This window comes from Panthera leo, chromosome C1 (genome assembly GCF_018350215.1).
Source record: "Panthera leo isolate Ple1 chromosome C1, P.leo_Ple1_pat1.1, whole genome shotgun sequence".
In the NCBI taxonomy this organism is placed as follows: Eukaryota; Metazoa; Chordata; class Mammalia; order Carnivora; family Felidae; genus Panthera; species Panthera leo.
In genome coordinates this window covers 105,308,623-105,326,906 of record NC_056686.1, presented here as the reverse complement: position 1 = coordinate 105,326,906, position 18,284 = coordinate 105,308,623, and the positions used below count along the sequence as shown (strand labels likewise).

The window sequence follows — 18,284 nt, the reverse complement described above, 5'->3', positions numbered from 1 at the left end:
GTCTGTCCCTGTTGTAAATGGCAAGCCCTTTTTTATGGCTGATATTCCAGTGTGTGTGTGTGTGTGTGTGTGTATCTCACATACATATCTCACATCCTTATCCATTCATCCACTGATTGTGTTGCTTCTGTATCTTGGCTATTATAAATAATATTGCAATAAACAGAGAGGTGCATGTGTCTTTTCAAGTATTTCTGTGTTCTTTGGATAAATACCCAGAAGTTGAATTAGTGTATTATATGGTATTTCTAATTTTTTGAGGAACCTCCAAACTGTTTTCACCAATTTCCACTCCCTCCAGAGTGTACGAGGCTTCCCTTTTCTTCACATCCTTGTCAACACTATTCTTATTTTCTTGATACAAGCCATTCTGACGTGTAAATTGAGATCTCATTGTGGTTTTGATTTGCATTTCTCTGACGATTGGTGAGGTTGAGCATCTTTTCACGTATCAGCCATTTATATGTCTCCTTTGGAAAAAGGTCTATTCACGTCATCTTCCCATTGTTTAGTTGGATTGTTGGTTTTCTGTTTTTTGGTTTTTTTGGATGTTGAGCTGTAGAAGTTCTTTTTATTTACTTTAATTTTTTAAAGTTTGGGAGAGAGAGAGAATGCAAGTGGGGGGGAGGGCAGAGAGAGAGAGAGAGAGAGAGAAAGAATTCCAAGTAGACTCTACACTGTCAGCGCAGAGCCGATGTGGGGCTTGAACTCACGAACCACAAGATCATGACCTACACCAAAGTCAGGAGCTTAGCAGACTGAACCACCCGGTGCCCCGAATTGTAGTTCTTTATATATTTTGAATAGTAACCCCTTATCAGATATGTATTTGCAAATACCCTCCCATTTAGTAAGCTGCTTTGGGATTATGTGAATTTTGCATTCTATTCCATACCCTATGAGAAAACCGTCCTCTAAATGTGGTGCTCCAAGAAGATGGAACAGGTTTATCTTGTGGCTTCACAGGCCTCACCTTGTCAAAGTCAGGTCTCAAGGATCCCTGGTCTTCAGTGTTTTCACTGCTGACCACTTTCCCATCTCCTCCACTCACCCAGCCAGTCTCTGAGCTACTCAGTTCTTCCCAAGTGCCTCTGTGTCATCAGCACATACGGTTCCTGCTGACTGGAAACATCCCCATCTCTTCCCTGTTGGCTGATGGACATTTCGCCCTGATGAACATAGAGGACTCAGGTGTTACCTCCAGGAGCCTTCCCAGAGGCTGTGAGGGTTTGGCCCTTTCTCCCATTCTCACAGCGCCTCGCTCGTGGCCCTCTTTGGGCACTTTCCGAAGTGTGTAAACACACATTTCCAGGCCGGCCCTGCTCCAGACTCGAGTCTCCAAAGGCCAATATTGTTTTATTTTTAATTAATTAATTAATTAGAGACCAGGTACTGAGGACTCAGTAGGGGACACTCTCCTTCGTGCCAGGCACTCCTCCCCTCTCTCACACTTACAGCTACTACTACTGGAGGCAAAAGGAAACAAAAGTTGCCAAGCTTTATTGAGGCGGCAGTGGTTACAGGTAACATATCTAAGCCTACACCCCGTCCCACCCTGTGCGGCCCCTGAGCAGGCTCAGCCACCCTTGCCCCCAGTCTCATTTCTTGTCCTCCTCCTTCTTGTCTTTCTTGCCATCCTTGTTGGCCTGGGAGGCGAGGGACCCCATGGCATTTCGAATAGCTTCATTGTTGGGATCCACTCCTGGCAGGTTCTCCAGGACACTCTGAAGGAACTCGGGGTCCTGCATCACATCATAATCCTCCTCCTCCTGAAAAAGGGCGGGGGGCCTTGGGGTAGGGGCTGAACCATCTGGGGAGCACACGGCTGCCTGAGCCTCTCTCTCCACCTGACTGGGCGCGGGGACACCTCTGGCCAAGAGTAGGAAGGACAATTGAGGAAAATATCCGGTGCCTATATGCGGTACAAACTCACACATTTAGTACTGACCAGAGAAACTGGAACTCAGCTTCCTGAGCATACAGCATAAAATCACATGCCATCACGTTCAGATTTCTTGCTCTCAGATACCCATTCTTTTTTTCCGCCTTTCACCCTGGTGGGAAGACAATATCCTACACACCCGTCCAGACTGCTCCCACCAAAAAGGAAGGACAATTACAGAACATGAGGACACTTACTCAACCTTGACCGTGAGCGTCCTATTGCCTTAGCAAAGTTTACCAACAAGAAACGTATATACCTCTGTTTCTTTCCCTGCGCTCCTCAAAAAGCTCAGCTGTGAAACCCGAAGAGTGGTTTCAGGCCTGGAGGGTTTGAGGACGTGAACACCAGGGGACTTTAAGCATGATGGGGATGGGGAATCACTGCTGGCCCTCACCTTGGCAGGCTCAGATGTGTCCATGGCTGAACTGGCATCAATGTCGGCTGATTCTGCCTGGCCAAACTCTGAGGAAAAGAGGTCAGTGTGTTGAGCTCCATTTCCGGACCCAACCTCTCCGCCTGAGCACTGAGTCCCGGGGCCCTGACTCACCTGCACCCTGTAGGGACATCTGCATGGCGTAGGCAATCTGCTCTTCCTCGGTCATACTGCTCAGGTCGGGGAGCCCGGTGCGGCCAAACTCCTGCTGGCTGATGGTCATCTTCAGCAGGGCATCATCCGAGTCTGGAAAAAGAAAGAGAGTGGTAGAGTAGAACCGGTGCCAGGGTCCACACAGACCCACCCCCAAAGCGTTCCCCCAGCCCATATACTCCCGGGGCTGCCGGGCCTCCCCACTCCTTCTCCTGCACCTCTATCCTGGGCCACTGGGCACCCTTCAGCCCTATCCCTCACCTTCGGCCCCGGCTGTAGCAATCCCGGCCTCAGCAGCAGAGGCTGCAGCTGCCCGCCGGGCTTCCTCCTCCTGCCGCTGCCGCTGCTCTTCCATAGAGACACGAAGGGCCTGGCAAAGGGCAGGGCAAGGTCAGTCATTCTGCCCGCCCTCCTCGCGGGCACTGGGTGAGTCCCCTGAGGGGTGGGAAAGGAACACAAAGGGGCAGCTTCTGGTTTATGTACATGGGGAAGAAGCTGGGAGGTAAGAGATGATACAGGGGAAAAGGGAGGACTTGGAAGAAGCCTGGGCTTTAATTACAAGTGAACAAGAGGCACTGACACTGGTGCCCCCGGAGATCACACAGATTTAAGGGGAAGAGGGACCCGAAGGGAGTGTGGGAAAATGAGCAAGGGTGCTCGGGACTGTCTAGCCCTAGAGAAGCTAGCTATGTGGCGTGTGGGTGTGTGAGTAAGGAGGACAAAGAAGGACCCCTGGGCTCTACGTGAGGTCAATGTTTGCTCACCAGGGCCAGCTCAGGATCAGCACTGGGATCCACTCCAAATTCAAAGTCACTGGCACCAAGTCCCAGCATGGCACCACCTTCACCAGCCAGAATCGGAGAACTGATGAGGGCATCGGCCAAGCTGGGCCCGGGGGGCACTGTCACCAGATGAGAACCGGTACCATCTTTGCCATTCAGTGTGTTTACAAACGCTGTCAGCTTCTCTGTGTTCACTTCCTGAGGGAGGCAAGGACACAGCAGGCTCTCCTTCCTGCCCTACTCCCCGTCTTCTGCCACTTCAGCTTTTGTTTGTAGCTACTCTCTCACAGTGCAGGCACTCCTCTGGGGAAGGACTGTTCTATTTACAGCCAAATCAAGTCCATGCCCCCCAACCTGGCCTTACTCACCTCTTCCCCAAAGTTGATAATGTCAACATTCACTTTTTCCTTCTTGAGACGTTTAGCCAGCTTCACCAGCTAAGAAGAAAGAAGAGAAATGAGGAAATCTGTTCCATACCATGAGGGGAAATGACACACCTCACAAAAGCATACGGAAACTGGTTAACCTCCCCAAGGCCCCCCAACAGAAACACTGAATTCTGTAGATCCACCTCTCCCCGAAGTGATGAACCCAATGACTCTGCCAGGCTCCCTTAAGGCCTGAGAGACCCCATTCCCAAATGTCCCAGCTGTCACCTGGACTCACATCCTTCTCATTGTCCTCGACAGGACTTCCCACAAAGGCAATGATGCGCATCTTGTGATTCTTGCCCTGTCGGTGCTTCAGAGCCAGCTTGTAAAGAGAGAGGAAGTTCTCACAGTCAGCCAGAGGCATCACCTAGCTCGCTCCCTGTCACTCTTTTTTTATGGTTCTTATGGTTTCTACATTCCACAAGTCCACCATCCTGCTCACACACATTAGACACAGAAGGGTCTAATCCCTCCTTCACCCTTCCTCCTTACTGTGCCTCTGTGTGGACAAGGAAGAGGGGTGAGTCTTAATTCCAGGGGTCTTTTCCCTCACTGTCATCACTGGTCCTGGAATTCATCCCACCGTATCTTTTCTACTCATTTCTGAGTCCTTTCTATTCCCCTGCTCTGGTTCTGGCTCAAGACTCCAGGGAGAAATGAACAACGTTGGGGGCAGAACTTCAGAACACGGGGAAACAATCAAAGGGATCCAGTAGGACTCACGTGGGCCACGCGGATGCCAGTGCAGAAGGTGATCTTGCCCTTGGGTTGGACAGTGTGAAGCTTGGAAAGGATGCGGCCGGTGTCAGGAGTGAGTGTGGTCAGCACTTCACAGTCACTGGGATGTAGGGAAACGGTTTCTGTGACTTCAGGTCAGGACAAGTGCCTCAAAAACTGTATTTGACTCTTCTTTCCTTTTTTTAAGTAAGTTCTACGCCCAATGTGGATCAAGAGTCACATGCTCTACCGACTGAGCCAGCCAGGTGCACCTGACTTGTCTTCTCTTTAAAGACCTTTATAATAACTGTAATCTCTACTTTTCTTAATCGAACGCCCAGTGTTTAGAGAGTAGACCTTAAAAGTTCTCATCACAAGCAAAGAAAAATTTGTGAGATATGGGTGTTAACTAAACTTAGCATGGTGATCATTTTCACAATATATACATATACCAAATCATTATGTTGTATACCTTAAACTTATGCCATGTTATACGTCAATCATATCTCCATAAAACTGGAAATAGTATTCAGTAGATATGAGCGCAGGAAATAAGTAGTTGATTTTGCAAACTTGCCCTCTTCCTCCCAATTTCCCTTGAATTCCTGTTATCCTGCCTTCTGGGGGATAACATGACAATCCCTCTACCATAGCTCGATGCTATTGACTATGTCTCCCACCTGCTCCATCTCTAGACCCACTGGCCAGCTGACAACACGGATACTGGGACGGGAGGCTACTCATCTGAGGGTTATCAGTCCTTAGACCACTTCTAGGGTAAGAGGACATGTGATAAATGCCCTGGGGACCCTTATCCCAAATCACTTTTCATTGAATTTAAAATATATTGTGAACTCTCACCCCAGAAGATCTAGTTTCATAATTGTATTAAATTCAGATTAATATTAAACTCAAGTTACGATTTACATTTCCACCAAATAGTGAAGAAACTAGTCTAGAAGGTGGATAGGCAAACACAACTTCACAGAACCTACGAAAGGGTGGCAACCTGGATACCACAGTGGGTCACATGTGGGAAGCCACCCACCCACCTACCAAGCCCCTTCTCCTCTGCCCCATGTACTTGGCCAGTGTGATGAGGCCCACGTTGTTCTCAGGGTTGCTGCGGGTCTTGGAGTGACACACTATGTTGACAGCGTCCTGCTGGGCCTGCAGCCGGGTGGGTAAGAAGTCCCCATTCCGCATATATTCACTGTTGTCCACGCTGTCAGATTAGGAGAGAAGGAAGGGAAAGAAGACATATTGTAGGATCTCTCTGAGACATTCTCTCTAGTTCTAGGGACCCCCTACCTCCCTGCAACACTTTTCCTTTGAGAGACATTGTAATGTACAGCAGTGCATTTATATGTGTGTGTGTGTGTGTGTGTGTATATATATACATATATATACACACACACACACACACACACACACACACACACAGACTTCCAAGCATTACACCAGACTTAGAGACTCAAAATGAGAGAAGGGGGAAACAAAATTTAAATCTTCACTCCACAAGTGACTCTGATAAGCACCAAACATTGAGATCCACTCATGTACCACAACCACCTTCTCATAAGAGGCATGTAAGTGTTATTAAGCACTGTCATGGATGTATATTCTAAACTTGCCTTTAAAATGTGAGCATTCCAAAAGTAGAAAATATTTATAAAATAATACATGATTGGCAGCACTGAGTGCAGGAAAACACAACGCAATCATTTGGTTAAATGTTCAACAGCTTTGACAGCTGGACTAAATTGCAAAAATGAGATTACATGGATTTGGAGTCTCACTTCTTTTATCCTTGCAGTTTTTCCCAATCTAAGGGACCCAGATAATATGAAATATAAGCTCCAGCTTCCCAGAGACTATAAGAAGGCAAGTAAATGAAGCCGTTACACAAGCCCTGAGCAGGATCAATTCCTGATGACTCGAGATCCTCTAGAACTCTGTCGATGATTCCATCTGTGCTGAAGGGAGGAAGGAGGGTCCTCCTAGATGAGACACTTCATTTCCCCTGGCTAACAAAATATGGTCCAGGTGGCAATCTTTTTCTTTAGTATCCTCTGGCAATAAATATAAACCAAACATGATGAAGAGAGGTAATTAAGAAACTACCCTAAGAAACACAAATGGGAGTAAAGAACAGTGTTCAGGTTCAGGTTCAAATCCCCAATCTGTTACTTATTAATACTATGATCCTGAGGAAGTTACTTAATTTCTCTAAGGTCTAGTTACTTCATCTGTAAAATGAATTTTTACCTGTACAGGATTGCTACGATGATGAAATTCATAGAAAGTACTTAGCACAGGGCCTAACAATAAGCATGAACACACAGACTAGTTTTCATAGTGGAAACTCCATCTATGTAAAGGAGATCAAGGGCTGACTCGACTGACCATGCATTATATTCTTTTTTCCCTGATACACTGTTTCTGATTATTCTCCCAGCAGGGAAGTAACAGTCTCTCTAGCTTCAAATACAGTAGTGAGTCCAAATATAAAAAACAATGGAGGCATTGAGGACCATCCAACTGGACAGCTACTAAGTATAAGGACTCTGGGCAACAGGGCAAGAGCAGATGGCTAAGGGCTGGAAGAAAGGCCTCATGTAAGCAAGGGGACTTGAGCAGTAGGGAGAACAGACAGTGGAGAATGCGGCAGCAGGGCTCCCACTTTGACAGGCATCAGAACACAGGGAGGGTGATGGTAGTATGGTGGGATTAAAAACACAGATGCCTTGGGGGTGGGGGAAACACAGATGCCTGAACACCTACGTATGCATCCCTAGAAAAGTGTATGTGCACTGTTTAGTTTTTCTAGTTTTGACCTCTATATGAATCAAATAATGTATCTATTTCTTGACTACTTTTGCTCAAAGGTATATAATTTTTCCCAACAAAAACCCAACTCAAAATAAGGGCTTAGGGGCACCTGGGTGGCTCAGTTGGTTGAGCATCCAACTTCAGCTCAGGTCATGATCTCTCGGTTTCTGAGTTCGAGCCCCACGTCGGGCTCTGTGCTGACAGCTCAGAGCCTGGAGCCCGCTGCTGATTCTGTGTCTCCCTCTCTCTCTGCCCCTCCCCCACACATGCTCTGTCTCTCTCAAAAATAAAAACATTAAAAAAATTTTTTTTAAATAAGGACTTATGATATTATCCACCTATTCCATAAAGTCTTCATTTAAAAAAGAATACAGATGCCTGGACTTCCCTGGCTGGGAGTCTGACTCAGCAGATGGAGAGCGGAGTCAAATACTTGCAATTTTTAATAAACTCCTCCAAAGAATTTTCATGCACAGCAGATTATGAGGCTCTACAGAAAAAGAGGAGTGGCTCTCATCATTATTCTATGACTGGACTGCTACAATTGGCCACCAATATGTCTCTCTGGACCTAATCTTTCCTCCTATACATCAAGCCAGGCCAATATTTTTTTAATTTTTATTATTTTTTTAAGTTTATTTACTTTTGAAAGAGAGAGAGTGTGTGAGCACGCACAGGGGAGGGGCAGAGACAGAGGAAGACACAGAATCTAAAGCAGGCTCCAGGCTCTGGGCTATCAGAAAAGAGCCCGATGCGGGGCTTAAACCCACAAACTGCAAGATCATGAGCCAGGCCAATATTCTTTTTTTTTTTTTTTTTTTTTTAATGTTTACTTATTATTTTGAGAGACAGAGTGCAAACAGGGGAGGGGCAGAAAGAGAGGGAGACACAGACTCCAAAGCAGGCTCCAGGCTCTAAGCTGTTAACACAGAGCCCAACATGGGGCTCAAACTCACAGACCGCAAGATCATGACCTGAGCCAAAGTTGGACACTTAACTGACTGAGCCACCCAGGCATATCCCATGCAATATTCTTAAACGCCGTTTTGTAAACGGCTTGGCATCCCCATGGCATGAACTCTTTCAGAAGTCCTCTGTGGAAGGTACCAGACAGAGGTCGACCTCCTGAGCCTGACATCCATCTACCTCTGAAAAAAGAAAGAAACTACCTTACACCAACAACCTTATAATCAAGTCACACTAGCCTATTTCCTAATTCCTAACCACACCTTGGGCATTTACACTTCAGCAGCTTGGTTTCTGCCCTTCCCCCTAACTGTCTGTCTTTCCTCAACATTTGTCAAAATCCCTTCAAGGCCCCTCTTAAATTCCCTCTTGAGGACTCCTCAAGTACACTGAACCTAACAGATGTACAGCGCTGTACAGTTTACAGAGCACCGTCACAAACATTTTACCCACCTGTGCTATAAGGCAAGTGGAGGTCACTACTCTCCCCAGTGAGAGATTTACTAGATTCTCCAGAACATAGAGCTGGTAAGTACCAAAACCACAGGATTTTGTATTCCAAATCCTGTCCTTTTTCTACTCTAACATGCTCTCTCCCAGAAGTTGCCAGATTTAGCAAATAAATAAATAGGATTCCACTCCCAGTTAAATTTGAACTATACATAATTAACAAATAACTTCCAGGGCACTGGGTGGCTCGGTTAAGCTTCCGACTTTGGCTTGGGTCATGATCTCACGGTCCATGAGTTCGAGCCCCACTTTGGGCTCTGTGTTGACAGCTCAGAGCCTGGGACATGCTTGGGATTCTGTGTCTCCCTCTCTCTCTGCCCCTCCCCCACCCCATCTCTAAAAAATGTTAAAAATTTTTTTAATTTTATTTTTAATTTTAAAAAATGTTTATTTATTTCTGAGACAGAGACAAAGCGTGAGTGGGGGAGGGGCCGAGAGAGAGGGAGACGCAGAATCCAAAGCTGGCTCCAGGCTCTGAGCAGTCAGCACAGAGCCCAACACGGGGCTCAGGCTCAAAATCACAGACCACGAGATCATGACTTGAGCTGAAGTCGGACGCTCAACCGACTGAGCCACCCATGCGCCCCCCAAGCAAAAAAATTTTTTAAGTAACTTTTTAGTATAAATGTGTCCCATGCAATATTTGGTACATACCTATGGCCATTTTTTATATTAAAAACTATTGTTTATATGAACTATTCAAATTTAGCTGTGTATCCTATATTTTATCTGGCAATGCTATCCCCCGCCCACCAAAAGAAAACTCAGGTGGTTCTTCCATCCAACTGGCGATTTGTGTTTGTGTACTATTTTGTATTATATTTTACTCTCATACTTCGAAGAAATCGTTGAAACCTCGCAAAAGTTTGTGTCATCTTCTACTCCAACTTATAATAAAATACTCAGCCCAAGTCTGAGACTGATTAAGATTTAGCTCACCAGATAAGGGCTTTAATGTCAGACAGCCTGGGGTTTATGTCTTGGCTCAGGCAAGTCATTTAAAATTGCTGAGACTCGGTATCTCCATCTGTAAAATGGACAGATATTTACCTAGGAGTGTTGTGAGGTGTAAGTGAGACAACGTAAATTCACGCCTGACACAGAGAAAGCAATTTACAAATAATACCTTTCGAGATGATACAGGGAAAGGTAATGGAGACAGAGATGAGCAACCGGGGCTGGGAAAGAATTTACAATTTCCCTTCCTAATACCCATTATTTTGAGAAGCGGAGGGTAGACTACACGATGAGTCTGAGAAGCAGGACTCTGGCTACAGACAGCAGAGTTGGGGATAGTCTAGAGAAGATGACGCTAGACTAGAGCAAGGCAGCAGGGATCGGCTGGTCAATGACAGTCCGACAGCTGAGGGATACTGGGGGTACTCCGGGCCCATCCACCTCTCCCGGGCCCTGGGATGACTCAGGAAGTCGATGGAGCTCCTTCCTTCCTGGCCCTGGGCCGCATCTCGCCGACTGGTCCCCCACCCCCATCCCAGCCCACCCGGCCTCCGCGCGACATGCGTCGCCCACCCCATCCCGCCCCATCACGGGGCCCCGAGGCAGCTCCTCACCAGACCATAGTGCTTTCCAACACCATCTTGCCACCTTCCTCCCTCCCGGACCGGTTCTCCTAGACTGACAAACAACAACTTCTCCGATTGGTCCAATGCTCACCACCAATCATAAGGCCCCGCTCGGCGAGGGGCGTCCGCCTCCAGCCTCCGCGCTGCATTTTGGGAATTGTAGGCGCAGCCAAAATGGAATGCACTAGGGACGTAGGACGTGGGTAACACGCAAGAGAGCCCTTCTTTGCTTTCCGTGTCTTGCAGGTTCTGTGGTTGAGTTCTCTGCTGGCTGATCTACGAGAAGCGGGGAAGGATCCTTTGAAATTACTGTGGATGTGTCTGCCAGCATCGTTTTTTTAGAAAGTGGTGGGATGGCCAATGACGTTCCAGCTCCGTCAGTTCCCCATAGCGCTTTGTGCACCCAACCACCAAGCCCTTAGCCTCCTGAATTGAATGTGTATCTCTTCCTCCCATTTAATTAAGGGCAGGAAAAGTGTCTTAATCTTTGCAATCCCTAAGCCCAGTACAGAGCCTGACACATGGTAGGAGCCAAGAAAAGGTTTGACAAATCAATCCTTTTAACTAATCTCCCAAAGAATGGGAGACAAACTAGTAAACCATTTGGTTTGTTAATCAAGAACAATATTCATGGGAATGCAAGCTGGGGCAGCCACTCTGGAAAACAGTATGGAGGTTCCTCAAAAAACTAAAAATAGAACTACCCTACAACCCAGCAATTGCACTACTATGCATTTATCCACGGGATACAGGTGTGCTGTTTCAAAGGGACACATGCACCCCCCATGTTTATAGCAGCACTATCAACAATAGCCAAAGTATGGAAAGAGCCCAAATGTCCATCGATAGATGAATGGATAAAGAAGATGTGGTATATATGCACAATGGAGTATTACTCAGCAATCAAAAGGAATGAAATCTTGCCCTTTGCAACTACGTGGATGGAACTGGAGGGTATTATGCTAAGTGAAATTAGTCAGCCAGAGAAAGACAAATATCATGATTTCACCCATATGAGGACCTTAAGAGACAAAACAGATGAAATAAGGGAAGGGAAACAAAAATAATATAAAAACAGAGATGGGGACAAAACATAAGAGACTCTTAAATATGGAGAACAAACAGAGGGTTACTGGAGGGGTTGTGGGAGGGGGCATGGGCTAAATGGGTAAGGGGCACTAAGGAATCTACTCCTGAAATCGTTGTTGCACTATATGCTAACTAATTTGGATGTAAATTTAAAAAAATAAGAAAGAAAATTTAAAAAAGGAAAAAAAGAATAACATTCAAAAATGCTTTGGATTACTTTTCCCTACACACACATGTAAAACTGGAAATGCCAGGCCTCTCCACTGGAGGGAAAGCGTAGCAAGGGACCAGGCATGGCTACAGAACACCATATTTAGAGATGGGAGAGTGGAGTGTTGTGGATATTACCTAAATGTTGGTTTAATAGATATGCTCAAAAGTTATTGGTAGGCATCACAGCTTGTATAGGAGTAAAATCTCCCTATCACTAGAGAAAAAAACTGTCAACATAACCATAGACAGGAATGGGGAAATAAGCACAGAAAAATAATTGAAAAAAGAAAAAGTTCAAACATAACCAAAATATTTTGCAAACAAGACAAGAAATACATTTAAAAACTAGCTACACATTGTAAATAGAGACACACAAAACTAGTGATAAAAGGTAAAAATTGGGGCGCCTGGGTGGCTCAATCAGTTAAGCGTCTGACTTTGCCTCAGGTCATGATCTCACAGTTCTTGAGTTCGAGGCCTGAGTTGTGCTTGCTGCTGTCAGAGTGGAGCCCTCCTTGGATCCCCTTTCTCCACCCCATCCCCGCCCCTCCCCTGCTCACGCGCTCTCTCTCAAAAATAAACATTTTAAAAAGTTAAAAATAAAGGGAGAGAGTTAAAAAAACTATATATATGTATACGTATACATGTATATACATACAATATATATGTATACTATATATGTGTATATATATATATATATATCAGGCAACAGTAATGAAAGAAACCATGTATACCTATATTAATATTATACAAAATAGAAATCAACACAAATAGCTGAAGTAAGATCAGGAGAAGGGTATTTCATAAAATATAAAATCCATCAACAAAAAAATATTCTGGGTTAATTGCAATAATACAATTCCAAAGACAAATTGAATATCAAGGATAACTATAAGTTAGTATTCTTTTAAATGTATAAGTAAACGAAGACAAACATTCAACACAAACAAACTAGGAAATGAATGTTCTGGAATGTCATCACTGTTCTGGGAAAACGTGATCCATGATACCTGTGCAGGGAAGTGTCACCATCTCAGCATTAGTCAGACATTTAATAGGTTGTGACCAGTTTTTAGTCACTACACTTTTTTGTTTAATTTTTAATGTTTATTTATTTATTTTTAAGAGAGAGAGAGACAGAGGGCAAGTGGGGGGAGGGGCAGAGAGAGAGGGAGACACAGAATCTGAAGCAGGCTCCAGGCTCTAAGCTGTCAGTAAGTACAGAGCCAGACGCAGGGATTGAACTCACGAGTCCTGAGATCATAACCTGAGCCAAAGTCAGATGCCCAACCGACTGAGCCACCCAGGCGCCCCTAGTTACTACACTTTGAAAAGTCTATGGAGATATTGCAAAGAATGCAAAATATAATGACCATCAAAAAATGAGATAGTGAGGGGCGCCTGGGTAGCTCAGTTGGTTAAACGTCTGACTCTTGATTTCAGCTCATGTCATGATCTGATGGTTGGTGAGATGAGCCCCAAGTTGGGCCCCACACTGACAGCTCGGAGTCCCCTTGGGATCCTCTCTCTCACTCCTTCTCTCTCTGTGCCCCCCCCCACTCCCCCTCTTGCTCTCTCTCTCTCAAAATAAATAAATAAACTTAAAAAAAATGAGAGTGAAAAATAGATTGACTTAATTCAACCTGGAGAATCAAGAACCAATACTCTTTGAACAGAGATGTCCTGTTAGCATTATGTCAGAAGTTGTTAAGAGAAATGAGAGTTGCAACAATGTGCACAAAAGACAAAATCTGACAGCATCACATTTTGGTAAAACGAGAGCTCTATAATGAAAAAAAGAACAAAACAATCCACTCATTTACCTGTGGCTCAGGCACTATTCTGGGCTCTTGGAGGGGAACAAAACAAAATCCTGCCCTCACAGAGCTTACATTCTATGGGGGAAGGCAGACAGTAGTAAGCCAGTGAGGAAGCAAGCAAATAAATGAATAAATAAAATATAAATATTATGTATTTATATAATTTAATATATATACTTTTATATTTATATATTATTTTATATATTAAAATGATATATTTATATGTGAAATATATTGCATTACATTAAAAATATAAATAAATATATAAATTTGTTTTCAAATAATGGTGATCACTTCAGAGAAAATTAAACCCGGGTGGATGTGGTTTCTGTTTTATATAAATAGGACATTAAGGAAGCCTTATATTATAGACACCTAAAGGATACCTGGGGAAAAGAGCAAGTGAAAATGACCTGAGGCAAGAGTGTACTTAAGAACTTGGAGTCTACTAGAGGTGGGAGTAGAAGGACAGAGGGAGGGGAAGACCAGAGAAGCAAATGTAGTAAAGAGGTTGGTGTACAGTCTCGTAGATCATTTTAAGGATTCTGAGTGAGTTAAGGAGCTGTTGCAGTTTTCAACAGACGATTGACAGGATTTGACTTGTGTTTTAACAGTATCACTTTGGCTGCTACAGAGAAATGCCCTTGGGGAAAAGAGCAGGAGATAAACCGGTTTAGGAGACCACTTCACTGATCAGATAATATGACGATGGCTTATTCTAGGGTGGTAACAAGGGTGAAATGGTGATACATGGTTGGGTTTCAAGTATTTCATAAGATACAAAACTGACAGAATTTGCCAATGGATCTGATGGAGGTTTTAAGGGAAGGGAGTGTTAAGGAAGACACTAGTTGATTCTAGACAACTAGAAGCATGGGGTCATTATTTTTTTTAATCAAAAAAAAATTTTTTTTTTAAAGTAGCTCCATGTGCAACGTGGGGCTTGATCTCACAACCCTGAGATCAAGAGTGGCAGGCTCTACCCAGCCAGTCAGATGCCCCATCACTATTTCTGAAGATGGGTTAGAAGGGACAAGAACCAGAAATTCAGCTTTGGTCATGGTTAGGTTTAAGATGCCTATTAGACACCTGGATCTAGATGTCAAGTAAACGGGTGGATATAGGAATTTGCAGTTCAAAGGAAAGGTCTAGGCTGGAGACGGAAATTTGGGAGCTTTTAGCCAATATTGAGATAGTCTTTAGATCATGAGGTGATATGGGGTTTGAACAAATTATATAGGTCTTTAGGCTACTGTGAGGACTTAAAAAATTACTTAGGGAATGAATGTAGACTGAAAGAAGGGGCCCTATTACTGAGTTTTGGGGCACTTCAACATTTAGAGGCTAGAGAGGCAGGCACGAAAAAAGAGATGTAGCAGTGTAGCACCATGCTACAACCTAGTGAAAGTAGTATCCCAGAAGCCAAGAGGAGGGAATAAGAAGCTGTCAGATGCTGCTGCCATGTCAGAGGACGGACAGATTTAGCCAGATGGTCACCAGTGACCTTATTAAAAGTTTTGGTTGGGTGGTGGGGGCAAAACCTTAGAGGGAGTTCAAGAGAGATTAGGGACAAAAAAACTATTAACAAAAATTCATCTGTAAGACAATTAGCTAACTCTGACCACTGGCTGGAGATTTGTTATTAAGAAAATTTTAAGGCATGATAATATAGTTATATATATATTAAAGTTTGTAAGTTTATTTTGAGAGAGCAAGCACAAGCAGGGGAGGGGCAGAGAGGAGAGACAATCCTAGTCTGTGCTGATGGCACAGAGCCCGATCAACGTGGGGCTAGAACTCATGAACCTCGAGACCAAGAACTGAGCCAAGACCAAGAGTCATACTTAGTCAACCTACTGAGCCACCTAGGTGCCTCTCTCTCTCTGTCTCTATATATAATTTTTTTACCCCTATATATTTTTTTATTTAAAATTTTTTTTTAAACATTCACTTATTTTTGAAAGACAGAGAGAGACAGCGTGCAAGCAGGGGAGGGGCAGAGAGAGAGAGGGAGACACAGAATCTGAAGCAGGCTCCAGGCTCTGAGCTGTCAGCACAGAACCCGACATGGGGCTCGAACCCACGAACCGTGAGATCTTGACCTGAGCTGAAGTCGGACACTTAACTGAGCCACCCAGGTGACCCTACCCCTATATATATTTTTAAAAAGGGTCCCTATCTCAGTTAAATGTTGAAGTATTTGTGGATGGAAGAATACGGTGTCTGGGATTTATTTTAACTTAATCCTTTGGAGGTGCAGAAAGAAAGTGGGGATGGACTAGAAAGTAATAAGTGAGGGGCACCTGGGTGGCTCAGTCGGTTGAGCGTCCGACTTCGGCTCAGGTCATGATCTCGCGGTCTGTGAGTTTGAGCCCCGCATCGGGCTCTGTGCTGACAGCTCAGAGCCTGGAGCCTGTTTCGGATTCTGTGTCTCCCTCTCTCTCTGCCCCTCCCCCACTCATGCTGTCAAAAATAAATAAAACATTAAAAAAACTAAAAAAAGAAAGTAATAGGTGAGATAGATTGGCCTTACTTCTGTTGATAATTATTGAAAGCTGGACAATGCATACATGGTGGTTCACTACTCTTTTGGTTGGAAATTTCCATTAAGTGAGAGAATTAATTGGAAAAAGATGCTGTATAATGAACTTCTAGACAGTAATTTTTCAAATGATATTGACCTTTTTGTGTCCTTGCAAAACTAAAGAGGAGCACCTGGCTGGCCCAGTTGGCTTGCGACTCTACTCTTGATCTCGGGGTTGTAAGTTCGAGCCCCCACGTTAGGTGTAGTGATTACTTCAAAATAAAATATTTAAGAAAAGAGGAAGAAAAACTAAAGAATACACAGTTTAATCTGGAATCTATGGCAAGAAGGGATGAGACCCCAATTCTAGTGAATAACTTTCAGAATAGCTGAGATCGACATGCTTAAAAGAAAAACGTTAAACCATGGTCTCTTGCTTTCCTAAACTTTTAGTTTTATGTGGAAGTAGCAGCTGCTGCTCATTAGAGGGGCCCTTTGACCATCAGAGGGTGTCTACTGCACCTATTCAGCATAACAGGTAAACTTATGCCTAAAACATGTTCAGATTCAAGTCCTATTAGGGAAGAAGTTTTCTCCTTATCCAGTCTAAAGGAAGGCTGAGCCTATGGCTTACATTCAAAACTTTGAGAATCCCCAGTTCCTTTTACTCCAATTACTTGTTCTATCATAGTTTGCTTTTTTATCACCACCTCACTCCTGAATTATTATAGTCTAATCAGTCTGCTTCTCCTATCCGATACTTTGAGAGAACTTTGTCAACAGATTAGTCTTGGAATTATTTTGATCGTGTCCTACAGGCAAAAAACATTCTACAGTTCCTCACTGCCCATAGTAATTTAAAATAAAAAATTCCGGGCACCCGGTGGCTCAGTTGGTTAATCGTCTGGCTTCGGCTCAGGTCAGGATCTCGCGGTCCATGATTTTAAGCCCTGTGTCGGGCTCTGCTGACAGCTCAGCTGACAGACTCTGTCTCTGTCTCTCTGCCCCTTCCCCCGATCACATTCTCTCAAAAATAAATAAACATTAAAAATTTTAAAAACAGGGGTGCCTGGGTGGCTCACTCGGTTAAGCGTCCGACTTCGGCTCAGGTCATGATCTCACGGTCCGTGAGTTTGAGCCCCACGTCGGGCTCTGTGCTGACAGCTCAGAGCCTGGAGCCTGTTTCAGATTCTGTGTCTCCCTCTCTCTCTGCACCCCCCCCCCCCCCGCCATTCATACTCTGTCTCTGTCTCAAAAATAAAATAAACGTTTAAAAAAAAAATTAAAAAAAAATTTTTTTTAAACAATAAAATGAAATAAAAAATTCCTCAGTCTAGCAGTCAGGGTTTCCTGGGTGTCCTCCACCTACACCAAGATTCTCATTCAAGTCTCCTCCACCATTGCTTCTGCTGTGGTCTCTTCCTTGTTCTCTGTTTTGGAGAGACACCTCTAGGACCTTGGGCTCAAGTACAACTTTCTCCAACACTTCTGGTCCACAGTGACCTCTAATTTTCTTACATATTCCATACCATTCTCCAGACAACTGAAATCCTTCACTGTATCCCATCTAACATGTTGTTTTTGTGTACACACATGTATGTACACTATACACACTTGAAGGTCAATTACTTCTTTTGACCTCCACTGCCCAGTGCATTGCTTGCTACCTGCCGCTTATATATTTGTAGAATGATCTTAACAAGGTAAGGAATAGTGCTGTGGAAAGAATAGTATTAACTTGCTTCTCTCCAAAGCCCCCCACCTACAAGCCTTAGAATGAACACCCCCTCTTTGGCCTAGTTTCCCATCACAGTAAAAGAGCCTAACTAAGCTCAACCTCACAGAAGAGGAAAACAGAACTGAGGGATGCTTTCTCTATGCTCTTCTAAGTGATGCCTTAGGGCCAGGTTGGGGGAAGGAAAGAGAGGGAATCTGAAGACCAACTTGTCTCAATCTTGCTTTGTCCCTCTCCTTTCCTCCTAAACTTGAGGAAGATTTTCGGTGCTGGATCCCAAGATCCATCAGTTAAAATGGGTTGCCTTCTAGGCAACAGACCTACGGTAATTCCCTTCTTCACTCACCGCTTTTCCCTGTCAAATTGAAGTTGTTATGGTGGAGGGGTGGCTGGAAGGTAAGGAATGAAGCCAGCACCAGCCTGCACCAGACTGAAGGAACCTGGGGAAGACACAGTATTCGCTCAGAAAAACACAAAGAACATGGAGCCTGAACTGGGGCAGGAGATGGAGCGTACGGTGTTATGAAAAAGAATTAGGAAGAAACAAGAGG

At 44.4% G+C, this 18,284-nt stretch overlaps 1 protein-coding gene across 4 annotated transcripts; it reads right to left on the bottom strand.

The window, feature by feature from the left end:
• Positions 1-1,479: 1,479 nt before the first annotated feature.
• Positions 1,480-10,440, bottom strand: PSMD4 (proteasome 26S subunit ubiquitin receptor, non-ATPase 4). Of its 4 annotated transcripts, none has more exons than XM_042953948.1 (11): positions 10,341-10,440; positions 9,709-9,796; positions 5,546-5,686; positions 4,468-4,582; positions 3,980-4,066; positions 3,682-3,750; positions 3,296-3,511; positions 2,793-2,901; positions 2,493-2,624; positions 2,340-2,407; positions 1,480-1,769 (listed from the first exon to the last, which is right to left on the bottom strand). In XM_042953948.1, the coding sequence occupies exons 2-11, from the start codon at positions 9,765-9,767 to the stop codon at positions 1,599-1,601; spliced, it is 1,167 nt and encodes a 388-aa protein (XP_042809882.1). In that variant the 5' UTR covers positions 9,768-9,796; positions 10,341-10,440; the 3' UTR covers positions 1,480-1,598. The 4 variants fall into 4 exon arrangements, with proteins under 4 accessions (XP_042809882.1, XP_042809884.1, XP_042809883.1 ...); XM_042953950.1 differs by lacking the exon at positions 10,341-10,440 and adding an exon at positions 6,367-6,533 and having other exon boundaries at positions 9,709-9,797; XM_042953949.1 differs by lacking the exon at positions 9,709-9,796 and having other exon boundaries at positions 10,341-10,438.
• Positions 10,441-18,284: the final 7,844 nt, after the last annotated feature.